Consider the following 25,178-nt stretch of genomic DNA (forward strand, 5'->3'; position numbering starts at 1 on the left):
ATTTTAGCCCCGCCTCTCTGGTCCCATGGAGTCAGCCAGGACCAATATAGATATGGTGTTAAAATGCTATTTCAGGCTAAGAATTCTAACCCAGTTTGAGTCATTTTCTATTAAAACTAAGCAAATAATGTTCATAAATGTGTTTTTTCCTATATAGACTATAGTAAATTTGACCCCCTCCCCAGGGGAAAATCTGAGATCCCAGGGAGAAGAAATTCACAATTTTTATAATGGGCTTTAAGACCTTCCAATCTACGAAGAGTATTTGGTTCCATCAAATCTGTGAATTCAGAAGATTTTTGAAGTTTTAGCCTATTTGACCCTTTTTGGCCCCGCCCCTAAGGCCCCTGGGGGTCCGCCAGGACCAATATGGATATGAAAATAAAATGCTATCTCAGGCTAATAATTCTAACCCAGTTTGACTAATTTCCTATGAAAAATAAGCAAATAATGTTCCTAAATGTGTTTTTCCTGTATAAATTATAGTAAACTTGACCCCCTCCCCAGGGGGAAACATGAGACCCCAGGGTCATATAATTCACAAATTTTGTAAAGGTCCTTAAGACCTTTCTATCTAAGAAGAGTATTTAATTCTACCAGTTCCAGAATTTCAGAAGAAGATTTTTGAAGTTTTAGCTTTTTTGACCCCTTTTGGCCCCACCCCTAAGGCCCCTGGGAGTCAGTCATGGAAAATTTGTTAATAGGATTCAATGGCCATTTCATAGGGATAATTCTGACATCATTTGAATCATTTCCTTTTACAAATGACCAAATAATACTCAAAAATGTGTTTTCCCTATATAAACTATAGTAAACTTAACCCCCTCCCCAAGGGGAAACCTGAGACCCCAGGGTCATATTATTCACAATTTTTGTAAAGGACCTTTAGACCTTTCTATTTGATTCCATCACATCTGTAAGTGGAGAAGAAGATTTTTGAAATTATAGTCAATTTTACCCCTTTGGGCCCCTCCCACAGCCCCCAGGGGGGTGGGGACCATATAATTCACAATTTTGATTGGCCTTAGCATTAGAAGGTTTGTGCAAAATTTCATTGAATTTGCTTGGCGGTTTTTGAGAAGAAGTCGAAAATGTAAATTGTTTACGGACATACGACGCACGACGACGGACAAAAGGCGATTAGAATAGGTCACTTGAGACTTCGTCTCAGTTGACCTAATAAGTAAGTGTAAGGCCCGAGAAGGTTAAGCAGGGATTAACACACTGGGAACATGGGTTCAAATGTGCTATAGCTTGATGATTTATTGATAGGCTTTGTCAGAGTTGAATCATGATACAAATTTGTTCGAAATTATGATTTTTTTTTTTTTATGAATTCAATAAAACAACACTGTAAATTATACATGAATACAGTAGTCAATAATTACTTACATTGTATGATGTGTTTCCTTTCAGGTGCCACTAAGCTATTTAGGAAATCACCAATAATCTCAACACATAAATCACAACACAGTTAACAATGATAATCCTAACTTTAATTAATTAACCCCTGCAAACATACTTAGGCTCTTCTAAATCAAAGGCCAGACCAATTCATAACGAAATTTCAGGAGTGAAAGAGTTAAAGCATGAAGGAATCTAGAGACATCACCCACTGTTTACCAACTAAATCACTTTTCAATTTCACTCATTTACATATCAATAGAAAAACCTGCATGATATAATGCACCTAAAAAAAATTGTTTAGTATATATTTCCCGAATAAAATGCAAATTCTGTCAAATCTTTTATCACATTGTTAATTCATTATGACCAAAACAAAGAGAAATTAATCACCTAATTACAATAAAAGTTTTTTTAAGCCCCATTGAGCCTTTGTATACCAGTTGTACTTGTCTCATGGCCAAATCTGTATCTCCAGAAAATATGCCAAGGCCACATTTGCATCAAAACCTGTCTCCGATAATTTCTCGTACAAATCAGAAAAGCCAGTCTAATGCCACCTTGTTATTGTAAATGATAGCTAATGCCACCAAAGAACCACTGTTTATACTTAAACGATTTCATACAGACCAATGTCTCCAATCAAACTTTGGCATTTATAGTAAAACCATTTTATACAGACCAATGTCTCAAATCAAACTTTGGCCTTTATAGTAAAACCATTTTATACAGACCAATGTCTCAAATCAAACTTTGGCATTTATAGTAAAACCATTTTATACAGACCAATGTCTCAAATCAAACTTTGGCATTTATAGTAAAACCATTTTATACAGACCAATGTCTCAAATCAAACTTTGGCCTTTATAGCAAAACCATTACATACAGACCAATGTCTCCAATCAAACTTTGGCCTTTATAGTAAAACCATTTTATACAGACCAATGTCTCAAATCAAACTTTGGCCTTAATATGTAAAACCATTTTATACTGACCAATGTCTCAAATCAAACTTTGGCCGTTATAGTAAAACCATTACATACTGACCAATGTCTCAAATCAAACTTTGGCCTTTATAGTAAAACCATAACATACTGACCAATGCCTCAAATCAAACTTTGGCCTTTCAGAAAGCTAGATTTTATGAAGATTCTTTTACTATTATTCACTATAAAATGAAAAATGTTCATAAGTTGAAACAGAACACAGTAGTATATTGTTTCCTTTTGAAACAAGTACATTGTCATATATTTTCTAGGTTTTTTCTTTTTTCCACATTCTCGTGTACTTCACTTTGCTTCATTCTTTCTTTCCATCTTCATCTCTGATCTTCCTTCGAATTCGTGATAAAGGACCGATCTCGGGGTCAGTAATGAAATCATAGATGACCTTGACCCAGGAGTGATGACATGGCAAGTTGTCGTAATATTCAGGAGCGATCTTTTTAACCTATAAATACAAAAACAGTTCAACTTTAAAAACAATGCAATAGAAACAATGACCACAGAATTAATTATTCACATTAACAATATGAAGTAACAATATTTGCCTGTAATTAGCCCTGCAACAGTCATTTAAGATCATCCCAGGTATAGGCCATGAATGGACGACAATAGTAACTGGAGACTTTACAGTTAGGTCACTGTGGTCACTTAACTACGGTAATATTCCTTAAACTGGCTATAATATGCCTATCAAGAAGAATAATGACCCTTGTGGTACTCATCGCCTCTCTAGATATCTTTCAGATTGATTTTTCAACTGATTTGGCTTGAGTCCTTAAATTAATATACAGACACATTTTGGCAAATTGCTCATTGACTAACTCTTTTGCACTATAGGCAGAAAACTTGTGAAAATGTCAGACCTGTCTGAACTAGTGATATACTAGTATATATTTGATCCAAGCCCTCATATAATATTATAATAGTATAAATTTAGACGTAGATTATAGAATAACGATCATATAAATTTAGACTGGGATTATGGAATAACGATCATTTAACTAATCCATGCTTAGGATAACTCATTTTTCTCAAAGTCTCTACTCTATGTGTATAAAAAAACACACACACAAAAAAACCTTACCAAACAAGAAAACACACACAAAAAACAAATTAGATTTCATAAAATATGACAAAGCTTAATTAAGCATTGTGAAATATGTCTGAATTAACATTTACCTGGTGATATTAATGGAACTGTTTCTTTTAATAAAAATATCCACGACTTTTTATTTGTAACTTTCTGGATTTTTTTCTACACACTTGCTAACTTTCTTACTTACTTGAAACCTCACTCACTACCTAGGTATGGTATCTGATTCTGATCTTCAAACTTCAGAATTATCAATCAGTAATGATAAGCAAAACACATTTATCTAAACTTAATTTCAACAGAAAATCTATATCGCAACATTGATTTGAACACACTTGTGGATAACAGCACTAGCGACCGATAAATTATTTTTTATCAAAGGCTGTGACAAGTCTAGAATATAAAGGAAATACACAGCACACGTACACCCAGTGTGAAAATTGATCCCAGGATAATCAATAGATATATAAGTACCTACCGGGTAATCTATGTATAAGACTGTACCTGTATGTATGTCTGCTTTAGACACGTTTTTTTTTCCCTAGAGTTTGGTTTGGTATATTTTGGCAAATGTTTTATAATGGCCACAGTCATTTGAGGACAAACATGGTCTTTGAAATGGAGGAAAGCCAGAGTGTCAGGTGATAAACTACCCACCTGCGGTCAGTGCCTGACAAGTGTCTCTTCTGGGTTTTGAGCTGATAATCATACAAGACAACATTCAGAATGCAATTAAATGTCTCTGTGGTTTGGAAGCCTGTTTTAGTAACTATTAGTAAATAGTTAGGTGGCCACCTCTGTATTGTTTACCATAAATACATATCTGGGAAATCAAACTATAAATGTCTTTAATTACAAACCTGAAGTGTGGGAAAACCACAAGTGCATCATTTTAAATGACACCCCCCCCCCCTTTTTTTTTTTTTTTTAATTTTTATTTTTAAATTTTACAATGCATATCTTTTTCAGTTTAAAATTCTATGCATGATTTTAAAGTAAGGTGTCAGGTGCATGAGAAGAAAAAAAGATTACCGGAACAGTATTACATAATAGTGCTTTTGTTACAGGAGACATTATTGAAAACATTTCTTTGAAAAGAGTTTGCTTTATTGTCAGTTATCAATGAGCAGCATGTTTTAGCACATTTACATTGAGCCAAACAATCCTCTTGTGAGGCCATTCTATAAAATCACAATCAACCTTCCTTTACTCAAACTGAACTAGGACCTTGTCCTTATCAAGGATATACTATCAATTTGAAACCTTGAAATCACAAAGCTGAAAGTCTTCTCATGTTGACAAAACCTTACTGCATTGATTTCCTATGTGCTTAAATGTATATTAAAAATTATGCCTAAACATTTCCTAATATAATGGCACTACGGTACTGGCAGACTCGCAGCTGACAGGCTATTGTGAAATTAATCTGTCTGGCACCAAAACTCATTAAATACAGATCGTTATCCTTATTTCATTCACAGAAGACTTACCAACATCCCATTAGACCGTATGGGCAACCTCTCTACTCTCTATACTTTCGATCAAATTATCCATATGGTTATGTAACAAGAGTTAATACTCTTCTGATCATGAAAATTAAATAGTATTAAAATGTACTTGGAGTAATCAGCACTGCACATCTTGATTCTATCAATTCAAATATATAATGTTGTCAGAATTATATGCCCTCCCACCCAGCTTCTCTGTGGCATATTATGAATAGATACAAGATGTAAGGGCCAGTTATCCCCCTTACATACATGAATTTAAAATAACAAAAGCAGTTAGAGTAATATGTTAGTTTGCAAAGCAGCATTTACTGCTAAGCAATTGGTGACTTCTAAATCCTATTTCTTATACTTTTAATATACATCTGAACACTGTTAATACAGACCAGTGGCTTCGGAAGATGAAAAGTAATGGGGGGGGGCAAAGGTTCTCAATATTTCGTAACAACACCCAACACACCCCCCCTCCCTTGGCGCCCTGTTCCCACAGGAGGTAATTGATATATTTTTTTCATATATCATTAAATATAATCCTTGTACATTGAGATGAGTTTTACAATGGAATTTGAGGATTTTGCGTGCGCCGAAGGCGCGAGATTTTGGTGTTTGGGGGGTCCGGGGGTCTCCCCCTGCAGAAAAATTACGATTTAGAATGGCAGAGATGAGTTTTACGGCGCATTTTGTTGAATTTGCGATGGCCGAAGGCGCGGGATTTTGGTGTTTGGGGGGGGTCCGGGGGTCTCCCCCCTGGAGAAAAATTAAGATTTAGAATGGCTGAGATGAGTTTTATGGTGTATTTGATGAATTTGTGAGTACGGAAGGCGCAGGGATTTTGGTGCTCGGGGGGTCCAGGGGTCTGCCCTGGGGAAAAAAAATTATGATTTAGAATGGCAGAGATGAGTTTTACGACGCATTTTGTTGAATTTGCGAGGGCCGAAGGCGCAGGATTTTATTGTTTGGTGGGTCCGGGGGTTTTCCTGATAAAAAATATTACGATTTGGAATGGCTGAGATGAGTTTTACAATGTATTTTGCTGATTTTAAAGCAATTTTTAAGGTAATTTTTCGATTTAAAGTTACCTGCATTTAGAAATGATAATTGTGAGTTCGTCATATCATTATGCAACCCTGCTCGATCTGAACATATCGGATTCACACCACTGGCACATTGTTGTGTAACTCAAAGTAATAATGAATTGAAGATATATAAGCAAATCAATCTTTTAAGAAGCATTTTTTTTTAAATAGTATAATTCCTTAATGGACATTTTTAGTCAGACAGTCTAGTTCGTGTGTATTGAATTTTCATTATTAAAGGTTTGAACATCACGTGCTTGAATATTTTAGAAAACGCGCTGCGCAGTGGAAAATTTTCTAAAATTAAGTACAACAATGTGCATGAGGACCCTTTTTTCTTTCAAATGTGCATTTTTCGAACATTTCACTCGGCGAAAACTCATTTATAACTGAACAAGGATGTTAATTAAGCCAAGTATGATTTGTTATCATCAAATTGGCACTAAACAAGACTGTGTATTAACTTGTGAAATGACACAAGAGACAAGACATTATATGGACAAGGCCAAGGGACAAGCAGGAATGAATAATACATACACACTAGGCTCTCTCCATGATGACAGGGACATCCCCCCCCTATTCCATTTCATGGCTAAGGGGCTACTCAAAGTATAGCAAAATGAGACACTTCGAAACATTGTGTTGTGCCACAGTCAGTAAATAACCAGTGGCGTAGGAAGATGAAACGTAATGGGGGGGCAAAGGTCCTCAATATTTTGTAACACCCCCCCCCCCATCTACAGGAGGAGTATTAATTCAAAACACAACATTACATACTTTTTTCATATATCATTAAATATAATCCTTGTTCACATTTATAGACAGTGGGGTCATCCAAATTAGCGTGTGAGCGCTGAAGGTGCGAGATTTTGGGGTCTGGGGGGGTCACCCATGGGGAAAATATTACGATTTGCATGTAGAATGGCTGAGATGAGTTTTAAAAATGTAATTTGATGATTTTGCGAGCGCACCGGAAGCGCGAGATTTTGGTGTTTGAGCGGTTCGGGGGGTCTCAATCGGGAAAATATATTACGATTTAGAATGGCTAAGGTGAGTTTTACAATGCATTTTAATGCTTTTAAAGCGTTCTTACCATGGTATTTTTTTCGATTTAAAGTAACCTGCATTAAGAAGTGATAATTGTGTCGTCATATCATTATGCAACTCTGCTTGTTCTGTAACTTGGAAAGGTTCATCACCATTTTTTCGGCAAATTGTTGTGCTATCTTTATATTTTATTAGTCTTGCTATTGATATTCTAATACACATAGTAAACATTTAAGATCAATAATTCAGTTTTTGGTGAATAATAGTTCATTGTAATCCCTTGTTGGACATTTTTTGTTCTAGTGTCTCGTGTATTGGGAATTTTTTCTTTTATAAGGTTTTGTACATGTAGGTAGCATGTATGTTTTGAGGTAAGGCGTACGCGCATGCGGATATTTTTTTTTTAGAATGAGGTTACGTAAATGTTTCTCTGGGTGGACCATTTTTGCTTTTCTATTATGCTTATTTTGTGATTTTTTTAGTTGGCTTTAATATGGAGGGGGGGGGTAATGGGGTCTTGTGCGCCCTCCCCTGCCAACCAACTCCCCCTTCCTACGCCCCTGATAACATAAGATAGTGGCTGACCAGTGGGCTCTCATTTTATAGGAGTAGGCCTAGGCTAGAGTATTGATTACAGTACAATATAACCCTTTATAGATTCTGTCCCACTAGTAAGATTACTAACCATAAAATAAATTTCAGTTCATAAACTACCCAGACATCAAATGGACCAAAAATGTAATTATGCAGATTGCATGTTTACATTAACTGATGAAAGTAGAGTGAAGTTCTCATAAAGTTCTGATATGACCTGTAAACAGTGTTTTATGTAATGATACCTAAACCTCGACCAAATAATATAAAAGTAATAGCTACACTTCCAGGGTAAGCTAGATAAGGTATTGAGATCAGTTTGAACGTGATATTCTGCAGGTTGGTATTCATGACACATTATCTTATACGTAACTTGCATATTTTACTTTAGTAAACAACCCTTTTTTCTAATACACTGCACCGCATAGATCATGTCACCTGGTATATTTGAATTACTTTGCACTGAAGTTTCTAATACCTTTGAAGAGCTTTAATGACGAAATTCAAAAATATGGTTGTTAAAAAAATTCTTAGCATACAGCATATTATACATGTATAGTACAATGCAAAACAAGTGTTCAGTATATTTTTCCTCTATAAATATGCTCTTCTGGAGAATATATTCTATAAAATCTCACTAACTCTAAGTCTCTACCATGGATTTTACAAAACCCAGATTGACACACATAATGAACTGCTTAAGAGTGAGTACTCATGGTAAATTTCACTGGTTTTTTGGAAGAAATATTGTTAGATACATCTATTTGATACATTTGTTGTTATAATCAAAATCAGTTTATGAAAGTACTGACCATTTCTGACTTATCAAATTCAATGACAGTAGAACAAGTTTTCATAATGGCAGGGATACAGGACTAAGTTAATAAGGATCTTTACGTTAAAAAGTACACTAAATGTATGACACTTGTGTGATGGATTTCGTCTGGCTGTTCATTATTTTACTATATGATATATTTTAAAAGATCTTGCCTAGAGAATCAGCTATTTATTGATGTAGCTTTGTGATGAATAATCTGTGACTTTAAAGCTGGTTAAAACCAGACAGATAGATAAGTTAAGCCGACTTATTAGGGCATGTAGGTATAATGAAATATTGATTTTCAGTCTTCATGTTATCAGGCTACATGAATGAGAAAATTCAAATGTACTTGGAATGTAATGCATTGGTAATATATTTAGCCTTGTCTGTAACCTTCTGCAAAGCAGGTAATATGCATCTATTCTAATTGTTTGCTAAATACACAATAAAGTCTTTTAAGATAAAACCATAATACTAAATACTGTATGAAAATGATGAATTTTTAATAATTGGGCTTTTCCTATTGGTCCTGGATAATGTGTTAAATTATGACCTCATAGCCAACTGGACTGATATGACGTACACATCTTCAATCTGCAGTTTCAATTTTAAACATGTCTGTCAAAAAACCTGTGTCTCCTAGTCTCTATCTTCATCCAAAACACATGCACTTTTGAATCTAAATTTGGCTACATTTTATTAAAACAATTTAGATCCATTTAAGATCCACTTAATCATCATTGTATTATAACATTCATTGTCATAGAATCTACATCCCTATGTAACAACTAGGGGGCACATGTTTAAGATGTCGCGAGTTTGAATTCCAATTGTGGAGCAGATTGCCAATTACTGACCGTAGGCTAGAGATTTTTCTTCCGGGTACTCCAGCTTTCCTCCATCACCTTAACCTGGCATGTCCTTAAATGTCCCTGACTGTTAATAGGATAATCAAACAAACAAACGAATAACACAACTAACCAAGCTTTCAAGAGTCTATCGCTTTACAAATGATATGTCTAAAGTATGATACTTACCATCGGGAGCCGGGAGCCAGGAATGCTGGGAAAGTCGTGGTGTTCATTATGGTAACCTACGTTGAAGACTAGATAGTTGAGCGGACCATAGTAAGAATAGTGTCTCCTGTCCCTTGATAAACATATAGTGTTCCGATATGAAGTGTCCAGACAGGGGGTGAAGTCCTGTTGACAGGAATGTTCCAGCGATCAAATATGTTAAAGCTTTGCCTCCTAAATAGTAATAAATCAAACAATCAAAGATCGCTTGAAATACAATGTTCACAGCCTCTAGGGTTAACAGTGGCTGAGGAAGAACAAAGAGAGGACGAATCGTATAGAAAAATGGCTGAAGAATTATCCAAATTAATTTATAGAAAGTGTTACAGAAAAAGCGTCCTTCAAATTTTGTTGGTATATCAACATCTCTTCGCTCATCTCCTTGGAAACGATGATGTTGGAGATGGTATTTCTTGAAAGATACCGACATTGGAACACCAAGTGGTAAATTTGCAATCATGCCAAGAATTCTGTTTGCTAGCGGTCTGGAATGGCCGAATGCTAAATTGTGGGCTATTTCGTGAATCGCTAGAGTCATTGAATGGTTGATAGTGCCCCCAAGAACATAGCACAGAACTAGGACAACTGGCCAAGATGCGTCTGCAACCATGATAGCAAAAATGATCTGGGCCAGCACCATGGCGAGGACGATGTACTTCAAGTTGTGGTCACATCCCATAAGCTGCTTAATTTCTGGATATTTGGCTGGAAAGATAAACAAGAAACCATCACCAATTTGTGCATTTATATGTACTTAACAGATCTAACAACAACAGAAAGCTAATTATGAAGGGTAGACAGAAATAACACATTCTTTCAATTTCTGTGATGATCAGCTGATAACTGGAAATGGAAAACTTACCATAAAGGATGATTTAACTATGGACGAGGTTTACTGTAGACATATGCATTGAAAGTGTTTAACTTAAAAGCATTTAAGTTACAGTCACTATTTTAAATATTTGGTCACAGAAGCAATATGGGTTAACCTAAATAATACTATGGAGTCAATATCTCAAAAGCTCGAATTTTGGTCTTACGTTTGATTACTAAAAACTTTCTTTGCCAGCTGATACTTCTAGAATCCTTACAAGATGACAAAGGTGTTATCTAATTAACTTATACATACACAGGAGTTTGACATTCTGTAAATTGAGGAAAGTAGCCTAAAACATACAAAAATGTCCACTTTATTAATAGAATTATTTATATACGTTTATGCTGTATGAACAGAATGTTTGACTCCTGTGACACAGGTTATTTAAATTACAACAGACTTGTAAACTAGGAGTATAGAACAAATCATTGCTAAATTATCTATTACAGGTATACATACACCACGTATACATGATTATGAAAATGACCAAGTCGTGTGAAAATTCAAGTGGAAAAAGATTGAATTCTAATTTGGAAGTCCTTACTTCCAAATCCTTTTTGAACTTACAATTTATAGGTAATCATGCTGACTCTGGTTACCACTTTGTGAACAAAACCTGCCAGTCATTAAATGTTCCAGCTAGCTGATATTATATTACATAGCGCGCATTTGTACTAGACAAATGCGCGCTATGTAATATAATATCAGTCAAACATGTAAAACTCTGGAAGACAATTACTATTTTAACACTAGAACTCAATTTCTATCAAAATACAACCTTGATTTATCATTATGTTCCATTTGGAAAATTGCAAAAATACAATAAGTCTAAAGAATCGGTTGATATTTATATAGCACCAAACAGTGCAGAAGACACACAAAGACTACAAAGGCTTAAGACAATATGGGTTTACTTCAGTAGAAAGCTTCAGTTGTAATAAAAGTCAATGCTTTGTTGAAACTATAGATACCCAATGGGATACTTGGCACTAACTGTACATTTTCCTCTATTCATTTTCTTATATATATCTCATAAAATACCAGCAACTGGAACCTCTAGTGTATGTACATTATAAATGTATATTAGGAACTATCAAGGTATTTCACAAGTAAATCTATTTAATTTATACCAAGTGATTTTCAGCAAATATAGGTACCACCTATATTTTCCCAGTTTTTACAGGAGGCTAGCTTTGATAAGTGGTGTAATACAGTGGTTTTGAGATCACAAAACAATATGAAAAGAAGTACAATTTACCGTCACTTAGTCCCACTTTACCCACGTTATTTTGGTATTCTGAAACCACCGTATTATAAATATCACAAGGAATGATTGTAATTAACACATGTACTGAAGTTTTCCAATTATACAGCGGGAAGGCCATCATTAATTCAACTTCTTGGATCACAATAGCAGAAATAACAGGGTCATAGTATACCTTATACAATGTAATATAAACATACAATATGTTATATGAATTAAGAGTAGAAGAAAATCAATGAAACGATTTTATCACATAACAAGAGGCCCATGGGCCTTAACGGTCATCTGACTCATGGCACAAAATAACAAAGTCACAGAATAAAGTATTGGTTAACGATTAATATAAACAATACAAGGAACACCTTAGTTGAATATGTAAGTTTCTGAAATAGGTAAATGTCATTTGCTGAACAAACTTGGTAGTCGTTCATCCATATATGGTTGTAACCCATTCAAGGATTAATATAAGGAGGAGTCAGACTTTAAAGTCAAATTTCAGCAAAGCTCCCACTTTTGACCTCCACCATACTATCCCCATGGGTCTTAGCTCGGTCCTTTATAAAATATTATTGTCCTCACCTATAGTTCCCCCTTCTGAATCAATTAAAACCCCTATAGATCAATTAAAACCCCTATAGACCAATTTTCATTGAGATCGGAGACTGAAACCTTAAAACAGGAAGTGGCCCAGCAGCCATCTTGGAATACCAAAATCTTTACGAAAATGTTTGGATGTTGTTTGGCACATTTAAAACCCCTATAGACCAATTTTCATTGAGATCGGAGACCGAAACCTGAAAACAGGACGTGGGCCAGCTAAAATTAAGAAAATTAGCCCTTTTGGGGCCCCACCCCTCAGCCCCTAGGGGTCGGACCAGGCTCATTTATATAAAATATTATTTTCCTTCCCCAATGATGTTTCACACCAAATATAGATGAAATCCATCCAGGGATGAAGGAGGAGTAGGATTTTAAAGCTAAAATTAAGAAAATTTGCCCTTTTGGGACCCCACGGTACCCCTCAGCCCCTAGGGGTCGGACCAGGCTCATTTATATAAAATATGATTGTCCTTCCAAAATGATGTTTCAAACCAAATATGGATGAAATCCATCCAAGGAAGAAGGAGGAGTAGGATTTTAAAGCTTAAATTAAGAAAATTTGCCCTTTTGTCGCCCCAACCCTCAGCCTCTAGGGGTCGGACCTATCTCATATATGTAAAAAATAATTGTCCTTCCCCATTCATGTTTCACACTATATATGGATGAAATCCATCTGAGGATGAAGGAGGAGTAGGATTTTAAAGCTAAAATAAGAAAATTTACCCTTTTGGGGACCCACCCCTGAGGGGTGGGCCCCCAAAATGAGCCTGGTCCTAGGGGTCGGACCAGGCTCATTTATATAAAATATGATTGCCCTTCCCAAATAATATTTCACACCAAATATGGATGAAATCCATCCAAGGATGAAGGAGGAGTAGGATTTTAAAGCTAAAATAAGAAAATTTACCCTTTTGGGGGCCCACCCTCAGGGGTGGGCCCCCAAAAATGAGCCTGGTCCTAGGGGTCGGACCAGGCTCATTTATATAAAATATGATTGTCCTTCCCCAATGATGATTTCACACCAAATATGGATGAAATCCATCCAAGGATGAAGGAGGAGTAGGATTTTAAAGCTAAAATTAAGAAAATTTGCCCTTTTGGGGCCCGGCCCCTCAGCCCCTAGGGGTCGGACCAGGCTCATTTATATAAAATATGATTGTCCTTCCAAAATGATGTTTTCAAACCAAATATGGATGAAATCCATCCAAGGATGAAGGAGGAGTAGGCTTTTGTATAAATAGTCTTACGCACAAAGCACGACGACGGACAATATCGGGATAATTTCAGGCAAGTTTCAGCCAAATCACACTGGTAGAACTTGAGAAGAAGTTCAAAATGTGAAAAGTTAACGCATAGTGCACGGCGGATGGCGGACAGCATACAGCGGACGACGATGGATGAAATATGACCACTATAGGTCATCCTGACAGATGACCTAAAAGTATGTGTTAGTCTCAATGTTGTTGGGCCCTACGTCTTGTGTAATACATCGTTTAATATGTAATATGTCGTTATAAATAAAAATTGTTACGTGTTAAAAGTATTTGTCTCGTTTTCCTTCACCGGCAAAAGTCAAGCAAAACCCTACGAACCTGGGTTGAAACACACAGGTAGAGAGCCGTGTGTAGTTTATCGCGATACATAAACTGGGCCTGTCTCGCTCCTGTTACACAGAAAAGAGCACTCGTATGACATCAAAAATATCAAACTATTCAATGTTAACACTCATATCAGATAATGATAACATATTTTAATAGTTATCTTATAAGCAAGGACGTATTGTACAGTTCGTGTTATGAACGCCAGATCACAGGTTTACGAAAAAATAGAAAAATTCATAAAATTATGTTTTCTGTAATATTAGGGTGAATGTAGTCTCGATCCTGTTGATTTTTTGTCCTAATTTTCTTACGATAGAACAATATACAAAGCTATTTTATTTTTACAAATGCTAACTAATTTTTGTTATTTCCCAGGACCGTTTCTATACGTAATTATCATGTTTTGCCATATTTTCGCCAGTAAAAAATCAATGAATAGGCCAAAAAGGAAATGAAAATCCATGTCAATTTCACAATATTTGTATATGATATGCCCAAGGTAATATGTTTTTCAAATATCATATAAAAACACGAGGTCCTCAATCAAAATTTCACAATTTTGTAAGCTTGAAGTTTGTAACTCGCAACCCTACCCCCATTTCATCCAGTGCTAAGATGGGTTATAATTGATTATTTTTTGAAAATCATGCCGCCAAAAAACATTCCACATCAGATCATACGTTTTTGTGATATTATATCTGGTTTATGTCTGTTTGTTTTTATGATTTTCTCCAAATTGTGTGTTTAAAGGAAATCCGTATGCGATTTTTTTAGAATTCCGGAATTTCGGTCGGGCCGGGTCCCCTCTTATGATTTATAGCGACGAACGGCACTTCCGGTGTTTAAAAATCCATTCCCATTTACGACAGGGACCGCAAAAACCTCAGAGATAGCATATAATTTTCACTTCACTGCTTTTATTTGATTTATTTAATGATTTTAAACATTCAATATTATATGTAGACAATTTTCACCTATTGGAAAAATATCCAAGTGTGATGTCGTGGCGTATCGGAAACCATTCTGGAATTCAAAACAACCTCCGCAACTTCCGGTATAGCGTCATATGAATTGGCGCGATTTTCAAAAGTATGGACCTACCTTAATCAAATAAATATAACAAAAACAATCAAATCAAGTTGTTGTACTGGTATCAGGTCGTAAATGTAGATAAGTGGACACAACAACGGCTAACTTCTCAATGTATTTAACGACAGTACCGGGTTAACATGCTCAACAAAGTCGTCGTGTTTCCTGCAACATGTGTGTGTGACGTAACAGCGCCACCTGCAGGCACCCTCGAGATAACATAACCAAAACTGTGACCAAGTTATCAGAGTGTACCAACAGCCTGCCAGGCAATAGCGACAGAATGCTGATGAAGTGATCAACCGAAACCGTTCACACATTATTGCGTCAATGTGATCAGTTACACTTACCATAAACTTTTTAGCAATGTGATCAGGTGCACATACTATAAAAGATGCACAATAGCGGACAGAGCAGAAATGATACTCATCATTTGAACAATAATTGGTGTTTACTCATGTTAATGTATATGTATGTCTAATTAGCACAAAAAAATATAAAATAATTTACATCGTATTTTGTTTTTGGTTGACATGCAATAAGTACTTCATCCCATATAGGAAATAGTGCCATGGACTGTTTTTGGGACGCAATTAATTATTTGACTGTTTTATCTTGAACTTTAATAAGACCAAACTTTTCAATGTTGGTAATGGTGTAAAGTAAGTAGCCTTTGTAACTGAAGAAAAGAATATTGTAACCTACAATTTACACTTGTTTTGATAAAGCATTAGAAGGTTTGATTGATTGGATATCGGGTGTGTGAAGAATAACTTCAGCATTTATGGCGAATTAGGATGAATCTATTTTAGCAATTAGCCAGATCGATTCGTTAATAACGAAAATGCGAATGGGTAGCGTGAGCCCAGACATTAATTTGTCTGCTCCTGTTTTTGATACAGAAAAAACATCATTCATCATATCAGCGGTTAGCCCGAGATACTCTGGCCCTGACACCAGACTTAGACATTATGACAGATAGATGTCTGGTTTAGGGCCAGAGCGCAGTAGTACTCGAAAACCTGGAATAAGCCGACACCGTTTGGTATCGGGCCAGGTACTCTCCCATTCAGACTACTTACAAAATATTACCACCGAGAATCGCCACTTACCTTGGTCTTTTCAACAAATGAATAATTTATCTACTCATAGCCATCCATTTCATCACGCATGCACGTTCTATTGTGTCAACACAGTAGTTTTTTTTTCCTCAACTTTAAATTTCCCTCGTCGTCGTGCCATTTTCTCGTAGTATGCAAATCATCTTTAATATCGACGGATTGCTATATTTGGGTAGGTATGATATTCATTTGTTGAATAGACTAAGGTTAGTGGTGCTTCTCGGTGGTCAGGCTGAATCGGAGATGACCTGGCCCGATACTAAACGGTGTCGGCTTATTCCAGGTTTTTGAGTACTACTGCGCTCTGGCCCTAAACCAGACATCTATCTGTCATAATGTCTAAGTCTGGTGTCAGGGCCAGAGTATCTCGGGCTAATCAGCGGTGTAGAATCTTTACAGTGGAAGTGCCATCCTAACCGACACATCTTCATTCAAAGTTCGCCGGGTGATTAAAATGTCCCGACATATTACAGATACAAACCCTCCACTTCTAGTTTTGAGTCTGAATTTCATGTGGAGCAGTTGCATGTCACTGAACACAGATCAGTGGTTTTTCACTGGGCACTCAGACTTTCTTCTATCTCCTACCCCTGGCATGACCCTGACTGTTGTAAGTAGAATATAACCAAACCAATCACTCAAAAGCTCCAAAGAATCACTCAATTTCCCTTTTGTTTTATTTGATAAAAGATACAATAAGATACATATAGATACATATTGATATATAGTACACTGTACATGTATAATGTACCTGGACAATTATTTCCATTTTTACTCTTTTATTCATAAAGCAAACTTCAATAAATGGGTTAAATTGTCACCAAACTATGACATTGAAATCACTGGTCCATATACACATGCATCAGGTGATGCAATTAAAATTTCAATGTATATCAGCCCCAAAATGTACTAAAGGACAGGTTTTGAATACATATATCCCGGAGTATGATTGATTGAATATGCATAACAAAATTATCAATATGTATTTTAAAGCTGCATTTCCTATACATATTAAATATTTCTTCAGCATCTATTTTTCATTAGGGCCTCAAGCTCGGAGGTATAATGTAAAGGTTCCATAAATACAGGACTGCATTACTAGTAATATCACATACACAGAGTCATTAAATTGGTACAAGAAGCTGTCTGTTTACTCAATAGTGTCTAGTTATGATCAATAAAAGTACCATTTACAATTAACCTTGGATCCTATAAATATAATATGGCGATGTCACTTATTCCAGGTCCAAGTATTTAGGTACATTATGGTTAAGAATCAAACTGTCCACTTTTCTAATCAGGAAGGATAGATAAAGTTATAATTTCTGGAAAAAAATGCTAGAATCTAATCAAAGTACTGAAAGTACTGCTGCGGTAAAACTTCTGGATGATAGGAGTTGATTCGAGTGTTAAAGATTGATAAGTCAATGGTTATGTTATCAGTATAACTGCAAATTGGAAAACGATCCAAAGAAAACAGGACTTAAACTAAGGCTGAAAAACTAATACAAATAATTGTTTTTTATTTGGTCGTAATAATTTATCACATTGATTTATTTTCTCGCATTTTGTACAGGTCCAGTTATTCTAAATACACATAATGCATTTCAGTGCAGAACCTTCAATCAAAGAGGAAGTATTTATGTTGTCAAGTTTATATAAAGAAAAGTTTCAGCATTATGGTGACTTGTAATGTCAAATTAAATTGATTTTTTTTTGTTAAAAACTAAACAAGGCATTCTTCAGATATCAAGAAAAAACTTACTGGTTATAATAAAATCTCATATAATGTTTAAGCAATACCGTACACGTATTTGACCTTTAATGACTAATATGAATGACATCAAGGATTTCCTTTTCAACAAAAATGCATCTAGCAAGTTTAAGAACACCATACTATCTATAACTACAAAAATTAATGGTTGTCAGACCGTGTAACATATATAACTAACGTATATTGTCATAAAGGATGACTTTCATGCTTCATAACTTCACTAATACTACTTTGGCAACATATCAGGGAGAAAGAGAGGGAAAAGAGGGAAAGAGGAAAAAAATCTCTGTCAGCTATCAGCTGTTTACCGGTATATGCTTTATCAAGTTTCAAGTACATGAATGTATATAAATTAACTAAAAAACTAAATAACCTGAGTTAATTAACTAAACGACATGTAAATGGCACGAAGAATGTTTTTTGTCAAAACATGTTAATATTTTTTCTCTATGTCTATCAAGTTTGTAGTACATTACAACATATATTCTAACAAACGGTAACGGCACGAGTTACCTAAATGACAGATATTGTCATCAGTGTCCTTTTCTAACTACAATTTGTAAATATCTTCTTATTAAACATTATGGAAAGTTGTTCAGCAAAATTTGGAGCAAGGATAGGTCCAAAATTCGGATCGCAAATTCACTCAGAAATTTTACTTTGACATGATAATTTACTTTGAAATTTGACTATTGGTTCCAAAACTGTTTTCATAAGGCTTGAACATGATAATTTACTTTGAAATATGAATATTGGTATAAACACTGTTCTTATAAGGCTTGGTTCAAGAAAAACATAATTGTAGTATATGATTTAATGAAGGATAGTGACACGCTTACTTTTTACTGTTTTGATGGATTGATACAAATCTATCAGATTAGTACTAATTTTGTGGAATATCACGGTTTTATTATCTGCTATCAGAGAATACCTGAATTAGGCTGACTCTGAAATATGTCAAATTTGTTTCCTACTTACATTAAATATTTCATATTGATCTGTACAATGTAATGAAAAAATAACATACTCCTACCGGGAAGAGAAGATGGGAAGACTTAATTAGTTCAGTCGAATCATTTGAAATGGGTTGATATTTCTAAAATTTCCTTTACAGTAACGAAAATTATAAGCTTCAGTGGTTTCAATATATATTATAGCAGATTCACTCAGCAATTTTACTTTTACATGATAATCTACTCTGAAAAAAAAACATTGTGTTACAAATTATATAAGTACATTTGCCTAGTACAGAATAGTACGTACATGTATTACAATTTCATTTATATTTTAAACACCTCCGAATTTTTTCATTTAATTTGCATAAACAACCAAACGATAAGATTTCGTTATAAAATGACACTTAATCCTCTAAACAATAGAACAGCCAACTCTAGATCATGTTATGTTTGATCATTTTCCAAAAGAATTTATGATTTGTGCTTATATGTTTTGATGATACATATATTTGGTCTCATCAATATTTGTGATAAAGAAACAATGTGTCAGATCAATGTATCACACCTTCACGCTTGGCTGCACACTGCTACCGATACGAAGAGATGTATATATGGGGTGGTTATCTATCCTTTAATCTTTGAAATATTTTTCTCGAAAACCCAGCTCCCTACCGCTCCGAACCGCTGTAAATGAAAATGTGTATGAGCAAGGGACGTCAGAAACATTATATAACATGTGTTGATAATATGTATAACAGTATTTACATTAAAACCTATCTATTAAAACCACCCAGTGGTCTGAGTAAAAGTGGTCTTAATAGCGAGGTGGTCTTAATTCTGAGGTGGACCAGGTTTCTTCTATGATCATGACGATCAAGAACAGAAACTCTGTATCCTAGCTGACCGGTACATGATATATGTACTGTATTTTTGTTTCAAAATTGAAATTTTATGAAAAATGCAATATACATGTATATATCAAATGTATATTATATATATATATTTTTTTAATTTTTTTGTTCAATTTTTTGCATTTAACACATTTACAAATACATGGGACATCAACATAAACTTGACATGACATATACATTACATTTATATAAAAAAAAACATAAGAAACATAACATAGCATGCTGAGTATGTACATGTACGTGTGGGAAAAAACCAGTTTGATATATTTTGGTTAAGATAAATTTGCAAATTACTATATTTGATCAATTAGTTTTGTCGGCCATTAGAATCTTAATCATATCAAATTTTAATGCATGCGTATCTAATCAAAACCAATAATTTACAAATATTTTTTAAAGTTTGATAAATTAGGGACATATAATGACTATACCATTTATTTCTAGAGCATAGACATATTTTTTTCATTAAATAAAGTTAATGGTGTGTGCTTATTTAAATCTTAAACTGAATTTCACTGAAGTAATTGTTGACAATCTAAATGAAAATACTTTTTCTAGACATTACTTTCTATTATGTTTTAATTATATTTCAAATACATATCGTTAGTTTAATCAGAGATTTAGATAGTTATTAAATTATCTATGTCTCTGGTTTAATTATCACATAGTATCACCTGAGGTAAATGAGAATCTATGTGTTTTAAAATTGGTATTGATCTGTGTAAATTATTATTAATATTTACGTAAATCGATTTTAATTATCCCCGCCATGTGCAATGATTGGTCAAATAATAACTTACGATCACAATCGGTAAAAGTGTTTGAAAGACTACTGTGCAATAGTCAAGCGTACTTTTAACTAATGCAAAACACCGATTGTTTACCGCAACAAAATAGATGACACACTATTGAAATGAGATATTGACGTACGGTACTTCATAAATATCTGAAATAAGATCAATATATCTCATACATTAAAGAATTTTAATTCCATTGGCGTTACACGTATGAGAAAGAACTGCCTAAATCGTTCGATCTCGCCACCAGGCTATCGAAAGAACGTTGCATTACTTGTGGTTTCGATCACGTCAACTGCCAGTCACAAGTATGCAAATGATGGCGATTAACACTCTCCTAGTACAGGTAGATAATCTGATAATTAGGTCGACGGAAACAAAAGACTGACTGATGTACCTGCGGGTAGTTGTTTCACGGGTTGCTGCGTGCGGGAAGGTGAGGCACAGCGAGGTGTGAAGTCACATGTGCCTGTGGTCATAATCAAATGGTCAATTAGTGTTAATTTAGTGGTCGTTGGGACTATGAAAATTGGTCGTAAAACGGAATAGTGGTGTGATTGTATTTCTGAAGAGAAAAAAAATCGGAACTGAAAATAAGTGGCCGTAATAGTGGAATGTTCGTAATTTAGTGTATATGCTATACATGTCTATGTTTGGAATAAACTTTTGGAAAATAAAAATAAAATAAAACAAAAATAAAATATAAAGACAAAATAAAGAATATTTTCAAGCATGGTGAATTAACAACAAATAAAAATATGAAAAAAAAAAATAAAAATAATAACCTGCCGACGATAAGGGTTGAACCCGGGCCGTCAGCATAGAAAGCTCAGGACTTACCACAACACCACTTGTATCTGTGATTGTCTAGGGAATATTATAAAGTTACTAATGAAATGCAGTTCACTATATTTTCGTATTTTCTTCGCAATCCACTTAAAATGATATTGATGCTGCTGAATAAGTTTACAGAATGATTCTAAACTAGTTTATATTGTATCTGAGTGCAAATGACAACTACATATACCACAAATGTGTGGTTATTCAGTTTATTCTTCACGACACCAGCCGGGGGGGTAAAAAAGCTAGTTCCGGAATTGCGATCCCAATACTGGTAAAACCAAGTTTTACCGTAAAAAATGGATCCAGATGACAGCAAAAATGTCCGCAAATTTGTTTTTGTACATTATATATATGAACATGTTTATGAAAGTATGATGGAGTTATCCGTAACAGTAGAAAAAATGCCTTACATATATATTTGTACATATACATACAAAATTTTAGATTCATTCTTAAATATCATATTATGCAAAATTATATTTGGGTGCAAAAGGAAATATCTCAAATTATAATATCATAGTATTATAGTCATTACTACAAATTGTAGACTTTTTTAATTGAATATAGGGAATGACAAATAAGGATTTTGCTTTCTAACCTAGCTGTCAATACCCAGTACATCAATTAATAACAGCTTAAGCTTAAGGCAGGCATCCAACTCCTTATAGTTATACCTAGCTGTGACCCCGCTACAATCCTCTTATCTTCTAAAGTATTGTTAGCTTAATACAATTTTACAATCACAATATCAAAATAAGTCAAAAAGTTTAACTTTAAAGAGGGTTTCCAAAGATAATGAATATTTCATTTTTTTTTTAAACCTTATGGTCTTCAAATGTCCATGTTTTGACATTCTTGGAACTTGGGAATGGCCTAGAATTAATTGTACTGACTTGAGTTAAAAGCTGATTCTAATTGAGCTACCTTGCTTTTACAATCTGGATACTTTATCTACCTGAAGTTGTGGGGCCTGATCACCTGTGCATGCATAGTGAGTGTGATGGGAACCCAAGGCAAACTGATTCAGACATACATGAATGGTGTCATTTTAGCTCCCAAGGGCAAATCCATGACATTGGACTTTAAGACAACTTGAAAAACAACGATTGTCAATCAAATAAATGTGCTTAAATATCAGTGTTAACATAAATTATTATATCTACATATCAATTAAGAATATCTCAAATTAAAAAACCAAAAGTTTAGATAGTTGATGTTGAGGTGTAAAGGATGACCTTTGAACCTTCTATTGGCCTTGATAAGCTATGTTTATAATATATATAGAGTTACATAATAAAAACCTGACCTAATTTCACATATCTTTTACTTGGTTTTATTAAAATGACACCTGATACGAGATTTCACGAAATCCCATACTTAATCAGATTAAGAATTTTGTAGCTCACTATTTAAATCCCAAAAGTGTATGAGTGCATGCTAGTAGACCATATTACCTATACATGCAATATGTATGGTTCATTCTAGATTAATTTCACTTCAAGTGATATTGAAGACAATACGGAATATTGTGTAGGAAAGAATATAGTTTGAAATAATACAGGTAGTTTAAAGTTCAATTATATGCTCATGCAATGTAAAATTGTCAATAGCTAAAATCTATTGATTCACACTAGTCATTTGGTTGTGTGCCCCTATAAATGTACGATTACTTTGGGAGAACACACTAATCTCTAGTAATCTGGTGTGGTTTTTAAAATCCATTCTTTTGTTCTGCATTGTTTTAACTTTATTCAACCTACAAATACCAGTACATGAATTTTCTATACTAGGGTTGGTGTACTATATCGTCTTCTGAACCAGAAATAACAATACCTTTAATCTTTTACATGTAACTGATCAAGATATCAGTTTGTAATTCACATTACACTTTGTACTAGTGTTTTTTTTTTATCCTCAAGATTTGCAATGAATTATCATTATCCGATCTTAACAGCATTTCTATACACAGTGATATTTAAATTACCAGCAAATTAGTCATAGATTACAATTCATAAATTGGTCAAGAAACCTTGCGAATATGATGTACGAAACATTTAACAACTTGCCAATATAAGTATAATTTCAATATTATTGTTACTATTATTTTTCAAAATTCCCTGAATAAATTCACTCTTTTATTAAGTTGTACAAAATACAATATGGTAGCATAATATTACGATTTGTAAGATACAAAATATACAACCAGATTTATAATTATGTATTTTCCAGTAAATTAAAAAAGTTTCAAATCATATAGGATCAATGGCATAGTTCCTCTATATCAAGAAATATGACATTATTAAACATAACTTATAAGAAAACTTTACAGTACTACTAGTGTTCTCTCAGTTTTAAAAATGTTTTACTTAAAGGCCCACTACCTTTCCGGAGCTAAATTTAAAGGTTTCTTAAAAACATTAATAACAAAAGAAAATATATGTCGATGGCTTAAGATGAGGTTACAACACCAAAAATATGCAAGATTTCCTGTCTAATGTACGTGGAGATTCATTTCGCTGTTTTGTCGTCTGGCGCAGTGATAGTCAACTACCGCGCAGCATTTAGGACGACGGCGGGAAACATAAAACGACCCGCGTTATGAAAATTAACATTTTATTTATTCTAATTAAATAGTTCTGAAGGCGATGATAAGTTTGCTAGTAAACGTATAGTTAATAACTTCTGCGACTCTACAAAATTATTGATCTCGTTTTACATTCCTATTTTAAAAATTAAAAGCCGTTTCGGAAAGGTAGTGGCCCTTTAAAGTTGTGATTAACACAACTATATCATAATTGTAAATATCAGTGATTCAATCCAGATTGCCAGTTATGACATCCTTCTATATACTGAGAATATATTATACCTAATCATGTGTATCAATAATATGGAGCTGTTATGAAAATGCAAACAGTATACTGGTACACAAGATATTATCTAATTAATAATTATTAGTTTATATACACTGATTATATAATATTATAATATTATTGGTTAATCAATTATTATCATGATTCTTTATCATCAATATTATGATACCATTTTTATGTGTACATATTTTTTTTATCTATGTGCAAATTTACAGTTAACAACATAGTTTCCCAATGACTTGAAGCAAAATAGAATAAATATCATCTTATTAAAAATTGTGTGGAAATAATTAAGCATAACATAAAAAAAAGAGAAATTTAGTGAATAAATATATGAAATATCTAACATGTTGATATGGAAAAAAAAAGTTTCATCATATTTTGCCACTGATGAATGTTTCATAACTTAGATATAGGCCTACAATTATCTAATTTTGTAAGTTGCAAAAAATATTTTTTAACTCTCTGTCAAGATGCATGCAGGTTTAGCATTCCTAACAAACAGGGAGTAAATGACATTCGCGTTATCTACAACCCTGGTGATGGGGTTGGGCACATATGTGAGATGTGGAGTAGAAAGAGTTTAAATGCCAGCAGCATCTTAATTCATATAAAAAAACATACCCAGAATTTCTTTCCTTCTAGTTGCATGTGGCTCCTCTGTATAAACCCATTCATAATCGGTTCTTGAAACGTGTGCTCCCATTTTGAATGCACAATAATGCTTCCCTGTTCGCTACATATGACAATACAACATCGGTGGACTGATGTCTGTCTCACACTGCCAGTCGTGTCCCGACCACATGTGTGTGTCAGAATGAAATGAGGCGATGTGACGTCATGATTTGCATAT

At 34.2% G+C, this 25,178-nt stretch overlaps 1 protein-coding gene across 1 annotated transcript; it reads right to left on the minus strand.

Moving 5' to 3' along the window:
• Window positions 1–1,310: 1,310 nt before the first annotated feature.
• Window positions 1,311–25,151, minus strand: LOC138318527 (sphingolipid delta(4)-desaturase DES1-like). Its single transcript, XM_069260967.1, is given in 4 exon segments — window positions 1,311–2,853; window positions 9,584–9,682; window positions 9,684–10,327; window positions 24,950–25,151. Coding segments are annotated over 4 exon segments (975 nt in total). The 5' UTR covers window positions 25,032–25,151; the 3' UTR covers window positions 1,311–2,703.
• Window positions 25,152–25,178: the final 27 nt, after the last annotated feature.

Source organism: Argopecten irradians, chromosome 3, assembly GCF_041381155.1.
Source record: "Argopecten irradians isolate NY chromosome 3, Ai_NY, whole genome shotgun sequence".
NCBI classification, from domain to species: Eukaryota; Metazoa; Mollusca; class Bivalvia; order Pectinida; family Pectinidae; genus Argopecten; species Argopecten irradians.